The sequence below is a fragment of the Sceloporus occidentalis genome, unplaced genomic scaffold (genome assembly GCF_023333645.1).
Source record: "Sceloporus occidentalis isolate IW3139 unplaced genomic scaffold, rSceOcc1.0.p SCAF_60, whole genome shotgun sequence".
NCBI lineage: Eukaryota > Metazoa > Chordata > Lepidosauria > Squamata > Phrynosomatidae > Sceloporus > Sceloporus occidentalis.
Genome location: NW_028317040.1, coordinates 1759101 through 1777870, shown reverse-complemented (window position 1 = coordinate 1777870; position 18770 = coordinate 1759101). Strand labels below are relative to the sequence as shown.

The 18770-nt window shown below is 39.4% G+C and overlaps 1 protein-coding gene across 1 annotated transcript in view; it reads right to left on the bottom strand.

The window, feature by feature from the left end:
* Window positions 1–18770, bottom strand: part of LOC149287466 (oligophrenin-1-like) — a 37267-nt gene that overhangs the window by 11787 nt on the left and 6710 nt on the right. The window contains exons 2-11 of the mRNA XM_089492806.1: window positions 10628–10723; window positions 8340–8401; window positions 7065–7136; window positions 3352–3453; window positions 3058–3168; window positions 2658–2762; window positions 1956–2085; window positions 1521–1621; window positions 900–991; window positions 281–359 (exon numbers count right to left, since the gene is read on the bottom strand). Of these exons, the coding sequence (XP_089348932.1) occupies window positions 281–359; window positions 900–991; window positions 1521–1621; window positions 1956–2085; window positions 2658–2762; window positions 3058–3168; window positions 3352–3453; window positions 7065–7136; window positions 8340–8401; window positions 10628–10723 (950 nt within the window). The remainder of the gene's footprint in view (window positions 1–280; window positions 360–899; window positions 992–1520; window positions 1622–1955; window positions 2086–2657; window positions 2763–3057; window positions 3169–3351; window positions 3454–7064; window positions 7137–8339; window positions 8402–10627; window positions 10724–18770) is intronic.

The window sequence follows — 18770 nt, the reverse complement described above, 5'->3', positions numbered from 1 at the left end:
ATCCACAAAAGCTAATAGTGTCATTCTTACAGCTGACATGGGGTACTTGCACGTGCCAAACCTATGTCTTTTGGGACAAAATGCACTACTAAATACTGTTAACTATATTTAATTGTTACGTTTGGTATGTTTTTTTCCTTTGTATTATCATAATAATCTACCATGGAGCTAATGTATCGCCCGCAACAAGTGCCAAACACATATTACTGGATATTGTGCTGGCTGTGGCTCATGATAAGGTTTCTTCCAGCAGAGGTCACTCAAACCTCAGCATACTCACTGGCTCCTTCCCATCCATCGCTTCAATCCATAGGCGTCTATTGGTTTCAGACGGAGCCTGCAAAGTGAGGGTCCCAGGTCTGAAAGAATAGAAATGGGAGAACAAAAAGCGAGTCAAAATGATGTTAGGACCTGTCCTTGAGACACGTTTAAATACTAAATTGTGAACTAAATTTTACAATACAAATGCTTACCCTGTATGCCTTCATCCTCTGTTGCAGTAAATGTATTTATGTATAAGCACATTGTACAATGCCGATGGATCTGCTGGTACTTTATATATTAGTTTAAATGGGAAGATTTTACGCAGTGACTTCAGCACTATAAAACCCCCATGGAAATCCTAGCTTGTGGCAACTCAAAAGTATAATGTATCAGATAACCAATGTAAAAGTCCATAACATACAGGCTGCAAAAGAACTGACAAACCCCGAGAATGAGGCACAAAGTAAAAAAAAATGGTAAGATTCAGATACATATACTGGTTCAAAATGATCCTAAATAGCAGCACTGAGGTCCAGTTAGTAAATGACATTCTAATGTTGTACACTTATGGTGACTACACAACGTACAAAACATAAGGTAGGTTTGGACGTTCCTGTAATACCCATAGAACTCACCTTTCATTGGTCTCCACATCGAAGCAAAACCTCTTGTCAATAGAATCACTCTTCCTCCTGATGCAAGACTTGAGTGTCAGCTCCTGGGTCACCTACAAGGCGAGGAAGAAGTGGGAATCTGGTGAGAACATAGTATAACGAACGCGGAGGAGTTAAAAGAAAACAAAGGGAATATCTCCTAAAACAGATGGTAGCGGTAAGGGATTACCACACAGGCAAACAGGATTACAGCTCACTAAGAGAAACAATTACCTAACCTGTATTTTATTACGATATTCAAAAGCAGAGGCTGTGCTTCTCATCAACCAAAAGGATAAAAAAATCAGTACCCTAACTGGGATTTTAATTGTTAAAATAGACAGAATTATACATTTCACATCATATAACTGCACTATTGGAAATTATACTAATAATTTTATGTCTCCAGTAATTTTAAAAGATGCAATGATCGGGTCCTGGATGTACATTCCATACAACACTCAGCACTCAGCATGTTGAACAGGTTTTTTATTGCTTTCGAAGATGTATTTTTAACATAATAAAATATATATAGTATGGTGTTTGGCTGGGCAACATGGCACATATTAGCCAGTTTATGCGTACACAATACATTTCACTTACCTGTTTGGGGCCTGGTTTCTGCTCTAATGGAGTCATGCTTAAGATCTTTCTATCTTTCTCATATTTACAGTAATATTTCACCCAAGTGATGCCGAGAGCCCCTGAAAGAAGCAATCAAACAAAGACATTATGTTTCCATGAGGTTTAACTGTCTTTACTGTTATCTCAAGGAGCTGTTTCTTGCTATGGCCGTCTAGCTGTAAGCTGAAGCATTTAGTGGTGACCGGGTTTGAAGGTGAAACTGATATAAATGCCAAGATATCATGTACAGCCTCAGACCTGCCATAAGTGCAGCATTAAACTCTATAGTATACCCCGGAGATCCTGCCAAGCTCACTATCAGAAACAAATGTGAAAATCCAAGTATGTAACTGTTATAAAGTAAGTTACAGCCAGTGGCTTTGTGCACAGGCTTCTAGGTATAAGCAACATTACTTTTCTCCTGAGAGTAAAGGTATCCTTCGATGGTACTCTGCCCTTTCAATTTGCAGACTATTGGAGCATCAGTCATTCGCTTCTTTAGATCCTCCATCTCCTCTCGGGTCGAGGTGAAGTGGTTTCGGGTCTGTGGGGCAGGCAAATAACGGTAAGTGCACATTCCAACAATAAGCAAATGAACAGACTTTTAGAAGTGCAATGTACAAGATCTTGAAATTGGGTTGGCTATGCATGGACTTGCAGTAAACGGAAGCAGTGAGCCTTGTTTAACAAGTGTAACTTGCACATGCTGCGCAACAATTTGAATACATTGCCAAGAAAAGGGTAACAAAAACATTCTGTAACCATTGGTCTACACATCAATAGTCAACGAGTGTTTTCTTTGCTTAATTACACAACATACTTTGGATACACATTTGACTTCTACCGAATTTACAGCCAACTGGCTTGGTGCCCAATGAATGCTGCTGAAGGCCAAGGCAGGAAAAAAAATCAAAAGAAGAAAGAAATAAATGGCAATGTAACAGGAAATGGGTAATTCATTTATAAATATGTTTTATTTTGATACTACACAAATGATGCCATACAAAATGTTTGGGGGTTGATGCTCCCCAATCCACCAATCACACACTCTACACTCCCTAAAAGAATTAGTATTTTAAGTGCGCATTGCGGTTTATTTTCTGGTACAGGACTTACATTCTGAAGACTGAGCTGCAGCTGCTGCTTGTAGGGCAGAAAGTCTTGCGTCAGTTCAAAGGTGAGACTGTTAGACGTGAAGAGGCAATGCAAGAAGGCCAGCACCTGGGAACAAAGACATTGATGCATTTACACTATTAGTGAAGGTCCATGCATATTTATACTATAAAAAAGGAATACAAAAAAGCAATAAATCTGTTGCGGGTGTCATAGCTGGAGAGATGGTGGGAGCGCCCCTGTTATGACATTAACTGTATGTACACATATCTGGAAACAAATGGACCAAAAACCTAATCATTTGTGGTCCATTTGCACAAGTCTATGTATTACTAAGCAATTACTTAATACGCTTAGCAAATAAAAACAGCACATTCAACAGGAATCCTGTGTACTTGCTCACCGGTTCCACAATACTGAATTTCTTGCTCTCCTGCACCTCTTGAATCTGGTAGACATATTCTAGGGAAGATTCATAGAAATTTTGTTTTTCTTTGTCTAGTTGCACATCAGCCTGCAGAAGAGAGTAAACCAGACTGAGTAATGTATACTTTTTTTTTTTTTTACTAAATATTTACATATTTTTTATACTTACTTTGGAGAGCTTATGATTCATTCTCATACATATCAAAAGTGAACCAAAATTATTTAATGTTATTTACATGACACTATTGGCAATGCATCTGCCACTCCTCACCTCCTGTAGCTGTGTCTCTTTCTTTTTAGATGACAAGTGCAGATGTCGGTCAAGAAGTGAATAAAACTTTTCACTGTCTTTGTCAAACTTTTTCTTCCTCTCCTGAAACAATAATTTTTAACAAAGTGATGCCTTTTATAAAAAGTAACAGGACTTTATTAACATTTTGTGTGTCCGGAGGGGGGCCACTTCTGTGTCAGAATGCATATTAAGGTACTTAAGAGTATCAGATTAAAAATAAGTTTTCAAAAATATTGTGATGTTAGCCCAATCTACAAGCCTGTAGTAAACAATAGAATCACTCAAGTAATTGAGGAATGAACTTCATTAGCATTACCATAGCAATTAGCTCAGTGTGGTGTTTGAGCAATGAAAAATAACCCAAATATCACGACTGACAACAATGACAGCCACCAGATCTGAAAAGAAAGTTTGAACAAAAGGAGATAAAACCAGTGGCATTTACATTTTGTAAATGTCTCCATATATGACCGCTGTCCTCACTGTGGAGTACTGGGATCAGGGCCGGCCCAAGACAAAATGCCGCCTGGGGCGAATTTTAAAATGCCGCCCCCCCCCTTATCTACCCTTCCTCTCCCCCCACCCCTGCTGCCCCCCCCCATTATCTATCATTCCTCTCCCTCCCTATTATGTACCCTTAACCCCCCCTTGTACTTACCTTTCAGCAGTCCTGCGGCGAGTCTCCCTGTTCGGTCTCGGTGCCTGCTTGTAATGCTGAGCACTTCCGGCACTCAGCATTACAAGCCGGCACCGAGACCGAACAGGGAGACTCGCCGCAGAGGAGAGAGAGAGAGAGGGGTGCCGAGTGGTTTTCGCTTACCAAGCTGTCAGTACCCGCTCGGCGCCCCTCTCTCTCTCTCCTCTGTGGTGAGTCTCCCTGTTCGGTCTCAGTGCCCCTTTCTCTCTCTTTCGCTTTAAAAAAAAAAAAAAAGTGCCGCCTGAATCGGTTGCCCCACTCGGCTCCATTGTCGGGCCGGCCCTGACTGGGATGATGACCTGTCAAAAACATGCGGGTGTGGGCGGTTTTTCGGGTGTTGCGGGCGGTCAGACAATGTACCTGGGGGTCCCAATAATCCCGCACACTCCCGCAAGCCTGCCTTCATATTGCTCGCACACAGCGTCTCTTCTCTTGTTCCACCCAGGAAGCCAGCGGAGTCACGTGAATTTACGTCACATGACTCTGCTCTGTTCTGGCAGGACAAGAGAAGAGACGCTGTGTGCGAGCAACGCGAAGGCACTGGTCAGGTCCCATTCAGGCTGTGGAGCTGCTACTCTCTGGTTTCCCCAGTTTCGCTACAGTTCCCCTGTCTCGCTACAATCCATTCCTGGATTTCCTTACGCTCTGTCCTGAACTTCTGATTCTTTGATTCCTGCTCTTAGCTTCAGCTTCTGTTTCCTTTATATGGTGTGCCCCACCCGTTTGTTATGTTTGTCTCAGTCTGCAGTCTAAAGGTATGTCCTACTCTGTTCTTTGTATAGATTTAATGTTTAGTTTCAGTTTATTAGTGATTCAGTAGGTGGGTTCATCGCTAGGGCCCACCCTATATTTGAGTACTCTGGCGTAGTGGCAAAGCATACTATGGCCATAAGATGCGACTAAATCTTCAATTGTTATCATATAGTCCTAGGCTAGTCCTGTATTTTTGTGTGTTTGTCTTATGTGCCTTTGCCCTCTTTTTCCTGAATCATCTGAGGATTTCGGTTTCTCCTTCCTCTCCCCATGTCCCAGTTAAGATATCCTATGCTTGCTTAAAAGGAGACGTGTCTCCATCCCTTGTGTGCCTTGTTTCCCTGTCCTCTGTTGTGTCCTGTACCATGTATGTATTGTCTGGCTATGTTTCTTGTTCATCTCCCTGTTCCTTGCTCTGTCATCTCCCTGTTCCTTGCTCTGTCATCTCCCTGTTCCTTGCTTGCTATGTTTCCGCTGTTACTCTGCTTAGCTTCCCTAATCCCAGCCTGCAGCATCCTACAAATTTGTCTGGAGAGCTATGTCGCATGCCTGCTCCAGGGTGCCTGCAGGATATCACTTTGTTTTGTTCTGGCCAACATCCGCTGCTATGTCAGGGCCCTGGTATGTGGCCACACAACCCTAGGTGCTCAACACCCTGGAGAGTGCAGTCGCCCTGCACGAGGCCCTGTCCATCTCTACTAGTGCACAATACCTCCTGAACTCCATCTTTGGGTGCTCTGGGTCATTACAGTCCTCTGTATGGACCCAGTCCCTGACAACACCCTTGCGGGAGTGCACGGGGAAATCTGCAGTTCAGGTAAGGGGGTGGGGGAGTTTGTATGCGTGATTGAGGGAATGAATGAGTATCCGTGAATGAGTGGACGAATGTTTGTGAACGATGTTTGCGGTGAGCGGGCGGGATTGGACACATATGTTGCGAGAGCGGAACACACATGCTGCGGGTGGTCAGAAATTCAGCGGGAGCGAGATTAAGAAAACACTCCTGCGCAGGGCTCTAGTCTGTACTATTAATAGGCTGGTTAAGGAGTTGAGAGCTATCTGAGCAGTGACACAGTACAGGCCTGATCAACCGAAGAGGTCAATCTGCTCCCTGTTTTGCAGCAACCGGGTGTGCTGGAGCATATCTAGCCGACCTAGGCTAGGCCTACCAAAATTCCTCCAAGAGCGCATAAACAATTCATACAGGAGCTCACAAAAGAACCCAGACTAAAATGTAAAGAGCTGCAGGCATCACTTGTCTTAGTTAAGGTCAGTGTTCACAATTCCATAATAAGAGACTGTGCAAAAATGGCATCCATGGGAGAGTGGCAAGGCAAAAAGACAGCTGACCAAAAACAACACAAAGGCTCGTCTTTGGCATTTGTCAAAAAAACATCTTGATGACTTTTGGGGTAATATTCTGTGGAATGATGAGTCGAAAGTGAAGGTTTGGAGTGGCACAGTCAAATTACTGACTTGAATCTGATTGAGATGCTGTGAGATGACCCTAAAAAGGCAGTTCCCACTCAAAACCACCAATGTGACTGAATTTAAACAATTCGGCTAAGAAGAGTGGGCCAGAATTCCTCCACGGCGATTTTACGGGGGCAATTATGTTTTCACATGATTACATGATTAACTTTTTACCTTCAATAAAAGAAGTGATCATGTAAAAACTGCATTTTGTGTTTGAACGATCTAAAACATTTAAATGTGACAAGTAAGCAAAAATAAAAGGCATTGCCAAGGCAACAAATACTTTTTCACAGCACTGTATATGTGGCAATGAAATGGTTATGAAGCAGGAGGCAGATCCTGTGCCGATTCCAGATTTTCTTGGCTGCTCTCAGCTCACTCATTCTGGCAACCTCCAGATGGCCTAAGAGAGGATCCAGCCCCCTCTCTACCAAATGTGGGCCTCTCCATTTTTCGCATAATGTCAGAGTAAGGGAGGTGACCATGTCAATGAATGACTTCCAGGAAAATAGAGAGCTTACTTTAGTTTTCCCAAGGAAATAACATATGCCATACTTTACCAGGACACACAAAAAAACTGTTTAGAAGATCATGTGGTTTTTTTTAAAGCTGGAAATGAATAAATGTGTAGTCAGGGAAGTATATTACTGTGACGCAAGCGTCCCAGTTGGCCATTCTCTTTCTTAATACGTGGTGTAAGTCAACATTAAACATATATGATATGTGCAGATCACAGTCAACCCTTACTGATTTACTTGTAACATACCTTGGTTAGTCCAATTTGATCCTTACGGAATCCCTCAAGAGGTTTGATCAGAAGATCATCCGCATTTTGTAGCTGAAGAGGCAAAAATAACGTTATTGGGCCGTACAATATAATAATCACCTTCAATCTTTTCTCAAAGTGCAGCCATGTGATGAAAGCATCAGACAACAATGCAACTTTTCTCAAAATACAGTTCACAGCATACTCAAGTGAAATGTCTCGGTTGCATATGTATGTCAGTCTATACAAATATTACATTCTGCAGAACCACCCCAATGCATTTGCAAGGGGAACACCAGAAACATTTAAAGGGACCATGGAATGCCTATGATGCCGGAGGTGTCCCTTTAACGTGGCATGTAGCGAATTGCATATGGTGTTTTAGCGTTTTAAAAAAACACATCCAAAAATGAAAATGTTACGTGTAAAAATAAAACAAAGAGTTCACAATGTTATAATCTGAGCCATGTTCAGGGTCCTAATGGGGGTGCAGCAGAATGAATAAATTAAATAGTGAGGGGTGTATTTGAGGAGAGATAATACATTGAAAACAAACAAAATAAACGGCTTTCTGAATAGATCCAAACCATATATATTGCTGTTATAACAAGAAGCAAAGCAAGGTTTCTGTTGAGAGGATTCTAAAAAGGGGTACAGTAAGGATTATTCCATACACTAAACTCAGCGTACATCTACATATGCTGTGGTCATGTTAAGTGGACATGTGGCCTTGTTAAGCAAGGTGGGTATACAATGCGGGAGGTATCATTAATTGAACAGTCCTCCAGGTACCTTAACATGTAAGGAACCTTCCATTCTAATAATACATTTCTGGATATACTACACCATAATTATCCATTTTTCACTTTTGTAATTCAGTAAACTGTAACCTTTTGAAGTTACTTAATCACTGCTTAAGCTTTCTAAAGGTGCACCTCCCAAATCAGGGTTGAGCGTAGGGTTACTGGCTACAGACTGGGGGTTTAATTGGTGCGGCTGCCCCCACCACTTAACAGATAATACACATACACAAACTGTACTCTTACACCAACACACACTAACACCATGCCCACTCTAGCACCATACACTAACACATACTCATTCACACTCCTATCTTGTGTTATGCCTATCCCCACACTGCACTACTGCTGCAGGGTCAGGTAACGTTGTGTTAGGTGACCCAGCTGAGCACCTCTATTACAGGGCTGCCTTAGCTAGCCTCTGACGGCCGTCTAAATGGATTTCACAGTAATTTCTTTGTACGTCGGATCTTACCATCATCATCCTTTCAATCTCCACCTCCTGCAGCAAATCAGCAAATTCTTTGAAGGATTCAGCTGTAAAACCATAAAAAAAATCCGATGGTGGGTTACTGTTAGAAAAGGTACTGCTAGGCTGGGGGAGCTTCAAATTTGAGTTTGTCATCTTATTCTCATCCCTCCATACACATGTACTTAGTTGTCTCTTGTGCATAGAACAGAAAAGTATTACCAAAAGGCATCTTGGTTCCTTTCCTAACTGGTCTTTTGTTACATTCTTTACAAAATGAGACTAATCCATAATTAAATCAATGAAATTACTTTCAATGAATCCCATATTAACTTTGCCCTGCATGCAGTAGAAGCCCCCCACAAATGTTCATTCAAAATACATATTAAAGTCACCTACAAGCTCTTGCTTTAATAAATTTGCCATTTTACTTCTAAAGAAATAGGATTTGTTAGATTCATTCATTACAAGTGTCTGTGGTCTATTAGGTAATCTGTTAAGAAAGAAAAAAAAGAACATACAAGAAAGACTGGGATTTATGTTCTACTGATCAATGTCCCTATTTAAAAGTTAAAAAATGCCAAAGAAACTCAATAAGCAACAAAAAATGTACCTACCATTAACACTACCTATTGTAAAACAGATTAGACTTGTATAGCAATACAATAGATTTTGCCAATACACACATCTGTTTTAAATGTTCATATCTATTATTTTTTTTTAACATGCATCCCTTTCTGCTAGAAAGTCTCGCAGTGTAGCTGAGGTTTCTCCAGCACAAACTGTTTGCAAATAAAGATTTTGTCAATTTATGAATAATGATCACCGCCAAACCCCCCAAGGGTGCTGAAATTTCGTGGAGATTCCTAAAGCATAAAGAACTTGTGCTGAATCACTGTTTTTCTTCCTTGGGGCATAACAAAATCAACTCAGTGAGGCAACCAGCCACTTCTCTAGGTTGTGTCATTTGCTATTACAGCATCGTGCAGACACTCAGGGGTTTTATTCTCCAAGGCAGAGAGTAGCTGTTTCGACTCCCAGACTTCACTATGCATTGAACCTGCTCCAAGAAGAGATTGATTGGCCCTGTGTTATGTGTAATTAAATTACTATGAAGGTCCCCTCTGCAGGGTGGGTTCTTCATAATAGTGAAGCTAGTGAGTGTCAGCTTTAGGGATCATCACACATTAATAGGAGCGGGGGAAAAGACAGTCTAAGGTTCAAAGGCCATTCATTCTGGACTCGAATCATTTCAAAAGAAGTCAAATCTCCAGAGCTCTGTCCTTGGGCATTAACCTGAAGAACACCATGCATGCATAATGTATAAAGTGTATCCTCCACAGGCAGTAACTAGAAGATCCATACTAATGTAATAATATATGGCAGCATCTCCCACGGGTGCTAACCTGCAGATCACTATCTACGTAAGAACCTGGACTGCACATGCCACAGAGACACCAGCAGAAAATTAATCCTGCATATTGACATGAAGAATTCTAAAATTCAGAGGTTTGCGTAAATCTGTTAATAAAAAAAAAAAGACAGACGACTGCTATTTCCGGCTAGGAATTAATTGGATACACATGTTTTGTATTGGAATGATTTTTTTTTTCTTTACTTGTTTTACTTTTGCCCAATTCTATGCTGGATTAATGCTGTGTTATGTGGCCGTGTTAGATTTTTCTCTAAGATCGGCACTTTTAGGTTCAGGTCCAAGTCATGGGCTGGTGTACTCGTCACAGATCAGCCAGTTAGGGTTCCTCTTCTATCAGACAGGGCCCTTTTTTGGAGCACAAGGAGAGCTACAGATGAGTGTGTGATTGTGAGTCACTGCTTGGCTCGGGTAGCAACATCAGTTTCCAACATCTGCTATTAACATATTAAATGCCAGAGACTCACCACAAGCTTGTGTATAGCCAGTGGGCTATCAAACATGACTATAATGCAAAGAAAAGGTAAACGCTGTATAACTCATACTGTACCTGCGCCAAGGGAATTTAAATGTGATTTCCCTTTTTGCAAAAGATGAAACCACAGCATAGCGTTTAGGAGATCTATTCTTTGAATCTTACAATCTACTGTTTAAAAGTAACTTCATTTTATTACAACAAGAATGATTACAGAGTTGAAAGTAACCCTCATCCAAAAAATAAATAAAAAGGGGGAGTCATTTAATTTCCTTTTAAGTTTACTGCAGAAATACCGGTGACAAATGAAATACCAGTGTATCTATATTTTATTTATATTCAGGGTTAAACTGGGCATTTCCATTTTCCATTATTAGAATGGCTTACCAATATTTATTTCATCATCGGTCATGGTGTCCCCAATGAAATCAAACTGGAAGCTTTGTAAGGTTTGGGAAAATTTCTGCACAGCATTGGAATAGCCTAGAAATAAGAAAGAAAAAAAAAAGGGTTAATTACACAGAAAGAGATAAAATTTCAGGTCTCAGCCACATAGTTTTACCACATGCAAATGGATCATATAAATGCTTCGGTATAAACTGAAATAACTACGGAATAAATATATGACAGCACGTTAGTTTATCCAACATTTGACAAGCCAGATTAGCTGGTAGTCGGCATTGATGTGTACAGCTTGTATTTAAAAAATTAGGTTGAACATATCTCTGGCCTTTAAAGCAAACACAAGAGACGCCCAATATAGAATACGTGGGACAAGTAGATCTAGAAAGGGTTAATATCATCAGTGAACGCATACTGTACATAACAGACACCGGAGCTCAGAGTTGCGAGCAGGGTGTTTGTTCTGCATGCTATGTGTACAATGTAGTATCGGGGATGTTGTAGCTCGCACCAGCCTGAAGCACAAACAAATGGGAAAATATTGCTCATTCACATCATGTACTTATTAGTCAAAAAAAGTAAATCAAAAAGACTTCTGCAATTTGTCTCTAAAATGTAAAATATTACAAAGTGCGATATTCTCATTCACATATGCACTTGATTATTACATTTCTATGTATATTCTATTTAGGTTCGCCTCAACAGATTTTCTTCACCGTGCTGCCAAACTCAGGGTGGCTTTTTCCCCTCCAGGAGGCCATGGACATTTTCATAGTTTTGCTATCCTTAAATCCAGGGAAAAAGCCTTTTAAGCAGCTTTCATCAATATATTATTTTAATAATAACACTAATAATATTATCATTATTATTTTACAAACTAAGATATTCATAGATTAAAGAAACGTATTTATCACAAAATATTAAAGTTAAAAAAATGAAAATTAAATCCCACACAAAATATTATATATATATATATATATATATATATATATATATGCTCAGAATATACTTCTACAAAGATGTTTTTCATTAGACCCAGCCTTTTCTATAGACATAGTCCGATTAATCTTGAAATCACATTTCTAAGCAGGTGGAAATATCAGCAATGTTAATGTGTCACAACATATATAAATGCACAACTTTATAAAATCAGATCTATACTGATAAATACATGCTGCTGCATAAATATTGGCTTTATATTAAAATCTAAAAATGCTTTAATTGTGAAAGAAGAGAAGATAACAAAGTCAAAGTGATTCATATTTTTATGACGTATATAGTAGAGGAGTAAAATGTCCTGGTTTGGTATTATACCCAGGATATGTGGCCTTTCACTTACACGGATATTCTAGGTAAATGTACAGTGATCTCAGTTCTGTGCCATTTCCTTCTGTATCTTTAGCAACTCTTGTGATAATAGATCTTTATCATACGCTTCAGAAGAGCACAATGTATTAGAAAATATAGTATTACAACAGGCATGAAGCTACTAACTGTCTAAATGTGTAATAAATATGCTAAAAATTTTAATCGCTTGATCAAGAATCAATCAAGAAATCAATGGATCGATGAATAAAGTTGTGTTTAAGCCAAGTAGTCCAACGCTATAGAAGGAAATATATACAGTAAGGTGACGGTTACAAAGGTCCATGAGTTATCAGTACATTCATTAAATTACACTTAACTCTGCTGAATTTAACACTTTTGTAACCAAATTCAGCATTACAAATAGAATTCCTAATTCTAAGAAATTATTTCTCATCGTGTAAAATTCTGTAGCATTCCTAATTTTTGTCGGGAATAGTTAATCGCCAAGAACAAACCCTGAGAGGTACTTGCAAACTTAAGAAGCGTCTTCAAAAGTATCTGTGTTTTTGTTTTTTTAACAAGTAAATCTTCTGCATTTAAATAAAACAAACCCGCGAAGGTCCTTAACATGCTAGATGCGCAACTATTGTTTTAGCCAAACGCTACAAAAGCTTCCAACAATTCCGACGCTAGGGGGAGGCAGGTATACATTGGCACGTAAAAGAGCATCATTCCTATGTACCATTTTGTAGTTGTCGGGAGGTCAGTGTATATTGTGAATTCACGTACAAATATCAAATGTACCCTACTGCAAAATGCTTGTGAGATTATTAATGATTATTGACGATTATCTTAATCCTTGTATAAAATTCTCAGATTTCACATATCAGAACGCTAGGCAAAAAAAAAAAAACCCAAACCGAAAATAATCCTGCTTTGAGCTTAAAGACGCACAAAGAATTGACTTTATCATTTTATAAATAGTTTTTTTTTTAAGATACATGGAACAGTTTTCATATTGATCATCATAGCACAGCTTTAATTTTATATAGATAGGCTTCCGATCATTGATTATCATACTCATGCAGTAATGGTAAATACGCAATATGAGTTTTTTTTCTTCTTCAATACATTTCCAGAGAAAAATCCTTTCACATATGGATAACACATGCTTTGAAGCTGAGCTTTCAAGAGGCCACGAGTTGAGGAGAGGGATTTTTCACAAGAGAAATGTGGGTGGTTTAAGAGCCGCTCCTTATTGTGAGCTGTATTTTCTGCTACGAAACTGTAAAACACTTTCGCCTGCAGGGAAAGCCCAAAAAGGCATTGAGTAACATGGAAACCGCTCAATACTAAAACTTTACAGGCATTTTTATCGTCACTTTCTATATTCTACATAGACTTTAAGAGAATTTCCCCCTCTAAACGCTTAGGAGGAATTAAAACATGTAGCAATCTAATAAAAACATGACGCAGCACTTTAAAAGCTTTTTCTGAGTGTTTTGAGTTACTGTACTGGAGAAACTTTCAAGGAAACCAACAAGTCATTTTGTAGAACCTACAAGGAACACACTGAGGACCCTAGTTGGTCAAAAGAACCAAAGGATAGCTGGTCGGCAAACAGCAGGTAATTCCGACACTTGGATTTTGCTTATTCTTCTGATCCTAACACCAGCTTATTGAAGCACAACATTAGTTGCACCCCCCCCAAGGCGTTGTTAGAGTTAAACATCTTATTGTGTAAATACCGTAAAATCAGTAATAATGGTGCAGTACCTGTAATGTTCTACAACTGAGAGGTTTGTATCTCATAGAGCAGCAAAGGTTGCATTGGTACTACATTTTAATCATTCAGAAACAAAGACTGGGTGAGCTATTGCTGGCTCATGCCATGTGCCTGAGTGTAGCCCATTACCACTCAAGTAGCAAGTTCTCATAGCGTCCTTCTGGATAGGACCGAGGAGCTGTACATGTAGAGGAGGATCTAATTCCACGAGAGGCTGGGCGGTTGGCTGGGCTCTAGCTTTCATTGCCCCAAGGCTGACTTGCCCAGATCTAGCACATTCTATCGACACTTGAATGTTGATCTAACAATCACAGTACGTCACGGGGTAAAGGTCCATCTCATCCGTCCATCTTCATTCTAAAAGTACTTTTAATTATTAAATTAGAGTGTACTTCATAATTCTGCATGCCTTATGTAGAAACATCTAGGAACTAATAGCTATCCTTTCTGTAAACCCCATACTTGATTTAAAGATGTATTATTTAGAATATCTTTATCACATCGTGGTGTATGATTTCCTATACTTTTTGCCATGAAAAGGCTATTCCGGGTATCCAATGTCCTTTCTATAGAGCATCAGCCTTGACCTCGCCATTGTTTCAAATGCTGAAAAGGACCTACTAATCGTGACTTCACTTAACCGATGTAACAGTTCAGCGTTGGCACACGATTTTCAAGAAATAAACAATGTGTCAGGAAAGGATATAATGACCAACATCAAGGAAGGAACTGTTTTTTCGTGTTCTTTTGGTCTTTACACAGTGCAGGGGATTTTTGCTGTCCCTTGCACAAGATTAAACTACATGATAAACCTGACATTTTCTAACTGCAATTTGTTCCTCTGTTTAATGCAGTTTCCAGACCCGGCTTCTAAATGAGCCCAGAACAAACACACCACATGATTTTCCAGTAACACCTCGTGAGAGATCTGCAGCTACCCGGGGTGGAAAGTTTGCCTTTGTGGTATATTTCAAATGTTAACACTAAGGTGGCATAATGTAAATATCTATGATTATTATTATGTATGGTTTCTATGCCAACAACTTATTAGTGCCTATTTTGTGTCAACCAAAACTGCGGATGAGGTACAATTTTACATGATTAAATATTTATTACTAGCCATATTCAGTACTATTGTTTCTCAGTGGGGGGGGATGTGGGGCAAGTGCATGGGACCAAATACCACTCCTGGTCACTTTCTTCTTACTCTGTTTAGAGGAGTGGTATTTGGTCCCATCCACTTGCCCTAAAATTTTACCTCATCCGCAGTTTTTGTTGACACAAAAGAGGCACTAATAAGTTGTTGACATAGAAACAAACTGTTTCTTAAAACTTCCTCTATTGAACTTTAAGAGAAAAAAAGCATGCTAGAGAATGCAATTTATGCATCGGGATTACACATACAGTCAAACGCTACACAGAATACAGCTTCTTAGAGTTATTGACTATCAATCTATCATCCAAATGCCTAACAATGAGACCTTGTCACAAAGCTGGTAAATCAAAAGCTGGTCACATTAGGGTACACACAGTCAGGTGATTTTAAGTATGTAATTTACAGTTACAAAGATGCTATATGAAACAGATGTTCGGAGATCGGTCAAACCACGAAGCTACCAAAATGGAATCATTTACCAAGATACAAATAAGACTGATCACAGGAGAGGCTAGCTGATATCGGAACAATACATTTTGGGCAAAGACACAAGCAGAAAGGTGCATAGGGGCATTGTTGCTGAGGGGCTCAAGTCACCCCTCATCTTGGGTTGTCAGGGGTAGCTTTGCCTCATTTACATCTTAAACTTCCTTCCATTGTAAATCAATGTGAATGTAGTCCGCTGGGCAACAGAAGATGGATTTAACACACAAAATTACATAGAGGTCTGAAGAGTGACGGGCCCCTGCAAATAAACACACAACCAAAGACACTAATCCTATAGCTGGAAAACCACTGACACAGCAAGAGACTGGAGCTGACCGAGGTCATCCACGGTCAAACTCGTTCTGTGTTTACGGCAAGCAGCAGGCCAACAGTGATCCAGGAAACAAGCAGATGTCTATAGCAGAATACTAAGTTATGGAGCTGCTGTACAATGTGGCCAGTGAAGTATAGGGTATTTTAAGAAAGCAGAACCTAAATGCTTCCAAAGTTAGCATGCTCAGAGTCTTAGCCAAAGAGGAGAATAAGCACAACTGGGAAGCTGAAAATCGAATATCCACCTCATCTTAAATTGGCCGCATATTGTTGCAATAATGCAATTTTAACCTATAATGTTAATGTTCTTATCTGCTTTATTAATATGCATATGTAAATAAATATGAGTGTAATAGTACTGCAGCCTGCTTCTTTGTAAGTCTTGTTAGTGTGAGGACACATCTGGTCCTGCAGTGAATCGGGAGCCTGGAGCTCACTCAGTAAACTTGGCTGCCCAAAACTTCTTTTTTTTTTGGAGAAGGTAAACAAGGGTCTGCTTGTTCAAAAGTAGCGGGAGCAGACTCAGCGTGTCCTACATACAACATCCCCTTTGTTGGATCCCAGTTTCCTCTGTAGCTTCAATAAGACCTTACTTTTCCAAAGGCAAAATTAAAAGGCCACTCTCTCTCTCTCTAACAGATTTAGCACCAGAAAGGGCCTTAACCCCACATAATTAACCATTTAATTGCAGACTCCCCCATTCACTACAGGGCTACTAAACTGACCTGTCAACAATGAGGGTAGACAAAAAAAATTCTTGGGGGCAAAAAAAACCCAAAAAACATTCTTGGGTAATAACAGGCAAAAGCATGCAACACGACGCAAAAACTAGCTGTACATTATATGCAGTTCAAAATTAAAACAGCCTGTATATACCACATGAATTGAGCGGGGCTACAGAGCATTGTAGTATGTTTCTATTGATATAAATGATAGGTTCCTTTTACACATTTCAAAGCAATCATCATCATTTTGCAAAAGCAATCCACTTTGGAATGTGAGTTGATCTCGTAACTAATTGTTACCATGTGCAATCTAACATTTGTTATTGATACAAATAAAAGATAGTTATGTACACATTAATGGGCATAAGAAAGATGGAGGCTGGGGTTGGGTGTAGTCGATGAAGTGTTGGGTTAAATGGAGGCTGAGGTTGACAGTACCGTATATAGCTACAAACGAAGCTTAATGGAAAGATGGATTATAATCAACATTCAAGCCTATGAAAGGTATTTACCAGTTCTACCAATATCAACCAGTGGTTGGAACTACATTGTATAAAAAAATATTATATAGTTATTACAGGCACTCAATAATGGCACAGACAAGGGAAAGGCAAATATGATGATAAGGGGGGCATGGGGACAGAGACAAAGGATCTGAGGAGTGACATTCTAATTCTCTATCGTTGGATCTTACTTTCATAGGTAGTCTTTGACAAGATAAAAGTGATGGTGTTTCTGAGGCAGGCCCTTTAATTATCTTTTAAAAGAGCAACAAGGGAGATTACAAAGCAAGGATTTCAAGTTGGAAACAAAACCAGAGAAAGAGGAATGATGAGATGGGACAGAATACAACAACATCAGCAGGGCACTAGGATAACACAACTCTTCTCTTTGAACCATGAGAAGCAGATATTGACTGATTAATCAACATTTACACATATTAACAATGTATGCCAGGCACAACCATGGCTCTAGCTGTGCAGTGAAGCACAGCTAGCAGTCACCCCATGTCTAATTGACCAATATCCTGTCCTGTCCAACACGCATTCACCAAAAATAAATATATATTATTACTATTATAAAAATAAACATACACCAGGAGGACAGAATATGTATTTTCTAGATCATTTTCTAGATGTCCATGTGTATATATGCATAGATGCGGCCTTTGTGGCTGCTTAGGGCCCCTTATTTTTCCATGATGCCCCATTGAGTCATGCAGATCCACCTTCCATTAAACAGGTTTGTGTTAAAAGTGAAGATATTTCTCACATGTTATATACGATCATAAAATGTATAAATTTAATTTAAAAATTACATTTTAAAAGTATGCATCACTGTAATGTACAAAAACAAACATACATATCAACTAAATTATGTTTCTTTTGACAACTTACTATACAAAAATTATAATAATATACAATACAGTGTTCACTATAGGACCCTTAAAAAGATAGACCCACTCTGGCGTGTCTCTCTTCTATATTCATGCTTCCTGCTTTTTTTTTTTTTTTACAATATTTAATTTCAGCATACCAGACAGAATTATAGCTTTTTGTAGCAGCTACAAGTTTCCTGAAACCCAAAACAAGGAAGTTAGAAATATATTTGGCTGGCCAAGACAGGCTTTCTGTAAAGTATACACATAAAAACAAATACATCCATTTTATCTGGTAGTGGTAAGCAGAACAGTATGCACTTAAGTGTGGCTTGCATGTGTTTTAATCGATTTTGTGCAGGTTGTGTGTGCGCGCTTTGGTGAAGTCCAGGTAATAAAGGGGGCCCCCACGGTCTCATACCTCCAGCCCCCCCAATGTACTGCCAAACCGCCGCTAGGGGCCAAACTTCATCAGGCCTAATATGTTAAGTGTCAGAATATGATATGATTTCCCGGAGCTCCGATATAAACGTGAGGACCTTGAAAGAGCAGAAGAGATGGCATCAGCCTAATCCCTTCTCAGCCAACAAAGGCAGGTTGTGTGCTTGAAACCTTGTAAAACGTCTGTTTACAGAGGAAGAACATTTTACTTGAACTTTCTAAAGTAAAAACAGACAAATCCATGGCACCTGATGGGATACACCCAAAGTTATTAAAAGAGCATCAGGTAAGACTAAAGAATCTCAATCTCAAGAAGAGACAGGGGAGATGTAATGGAAATATTTAAATACTTAAAGGGATTTTAAAAAGTACATGATAATAGCTTATTTAAAAAAGAAATGTTACAACATGAGGCTATAATCTCAAACCAGAGGGTCAGATGTAATGAAAAGAAATGAGGAGTGGTAGATTAGTGAAACAGCCTCCCAGCAGAGGTGTTAGAAGTTAATACTGTG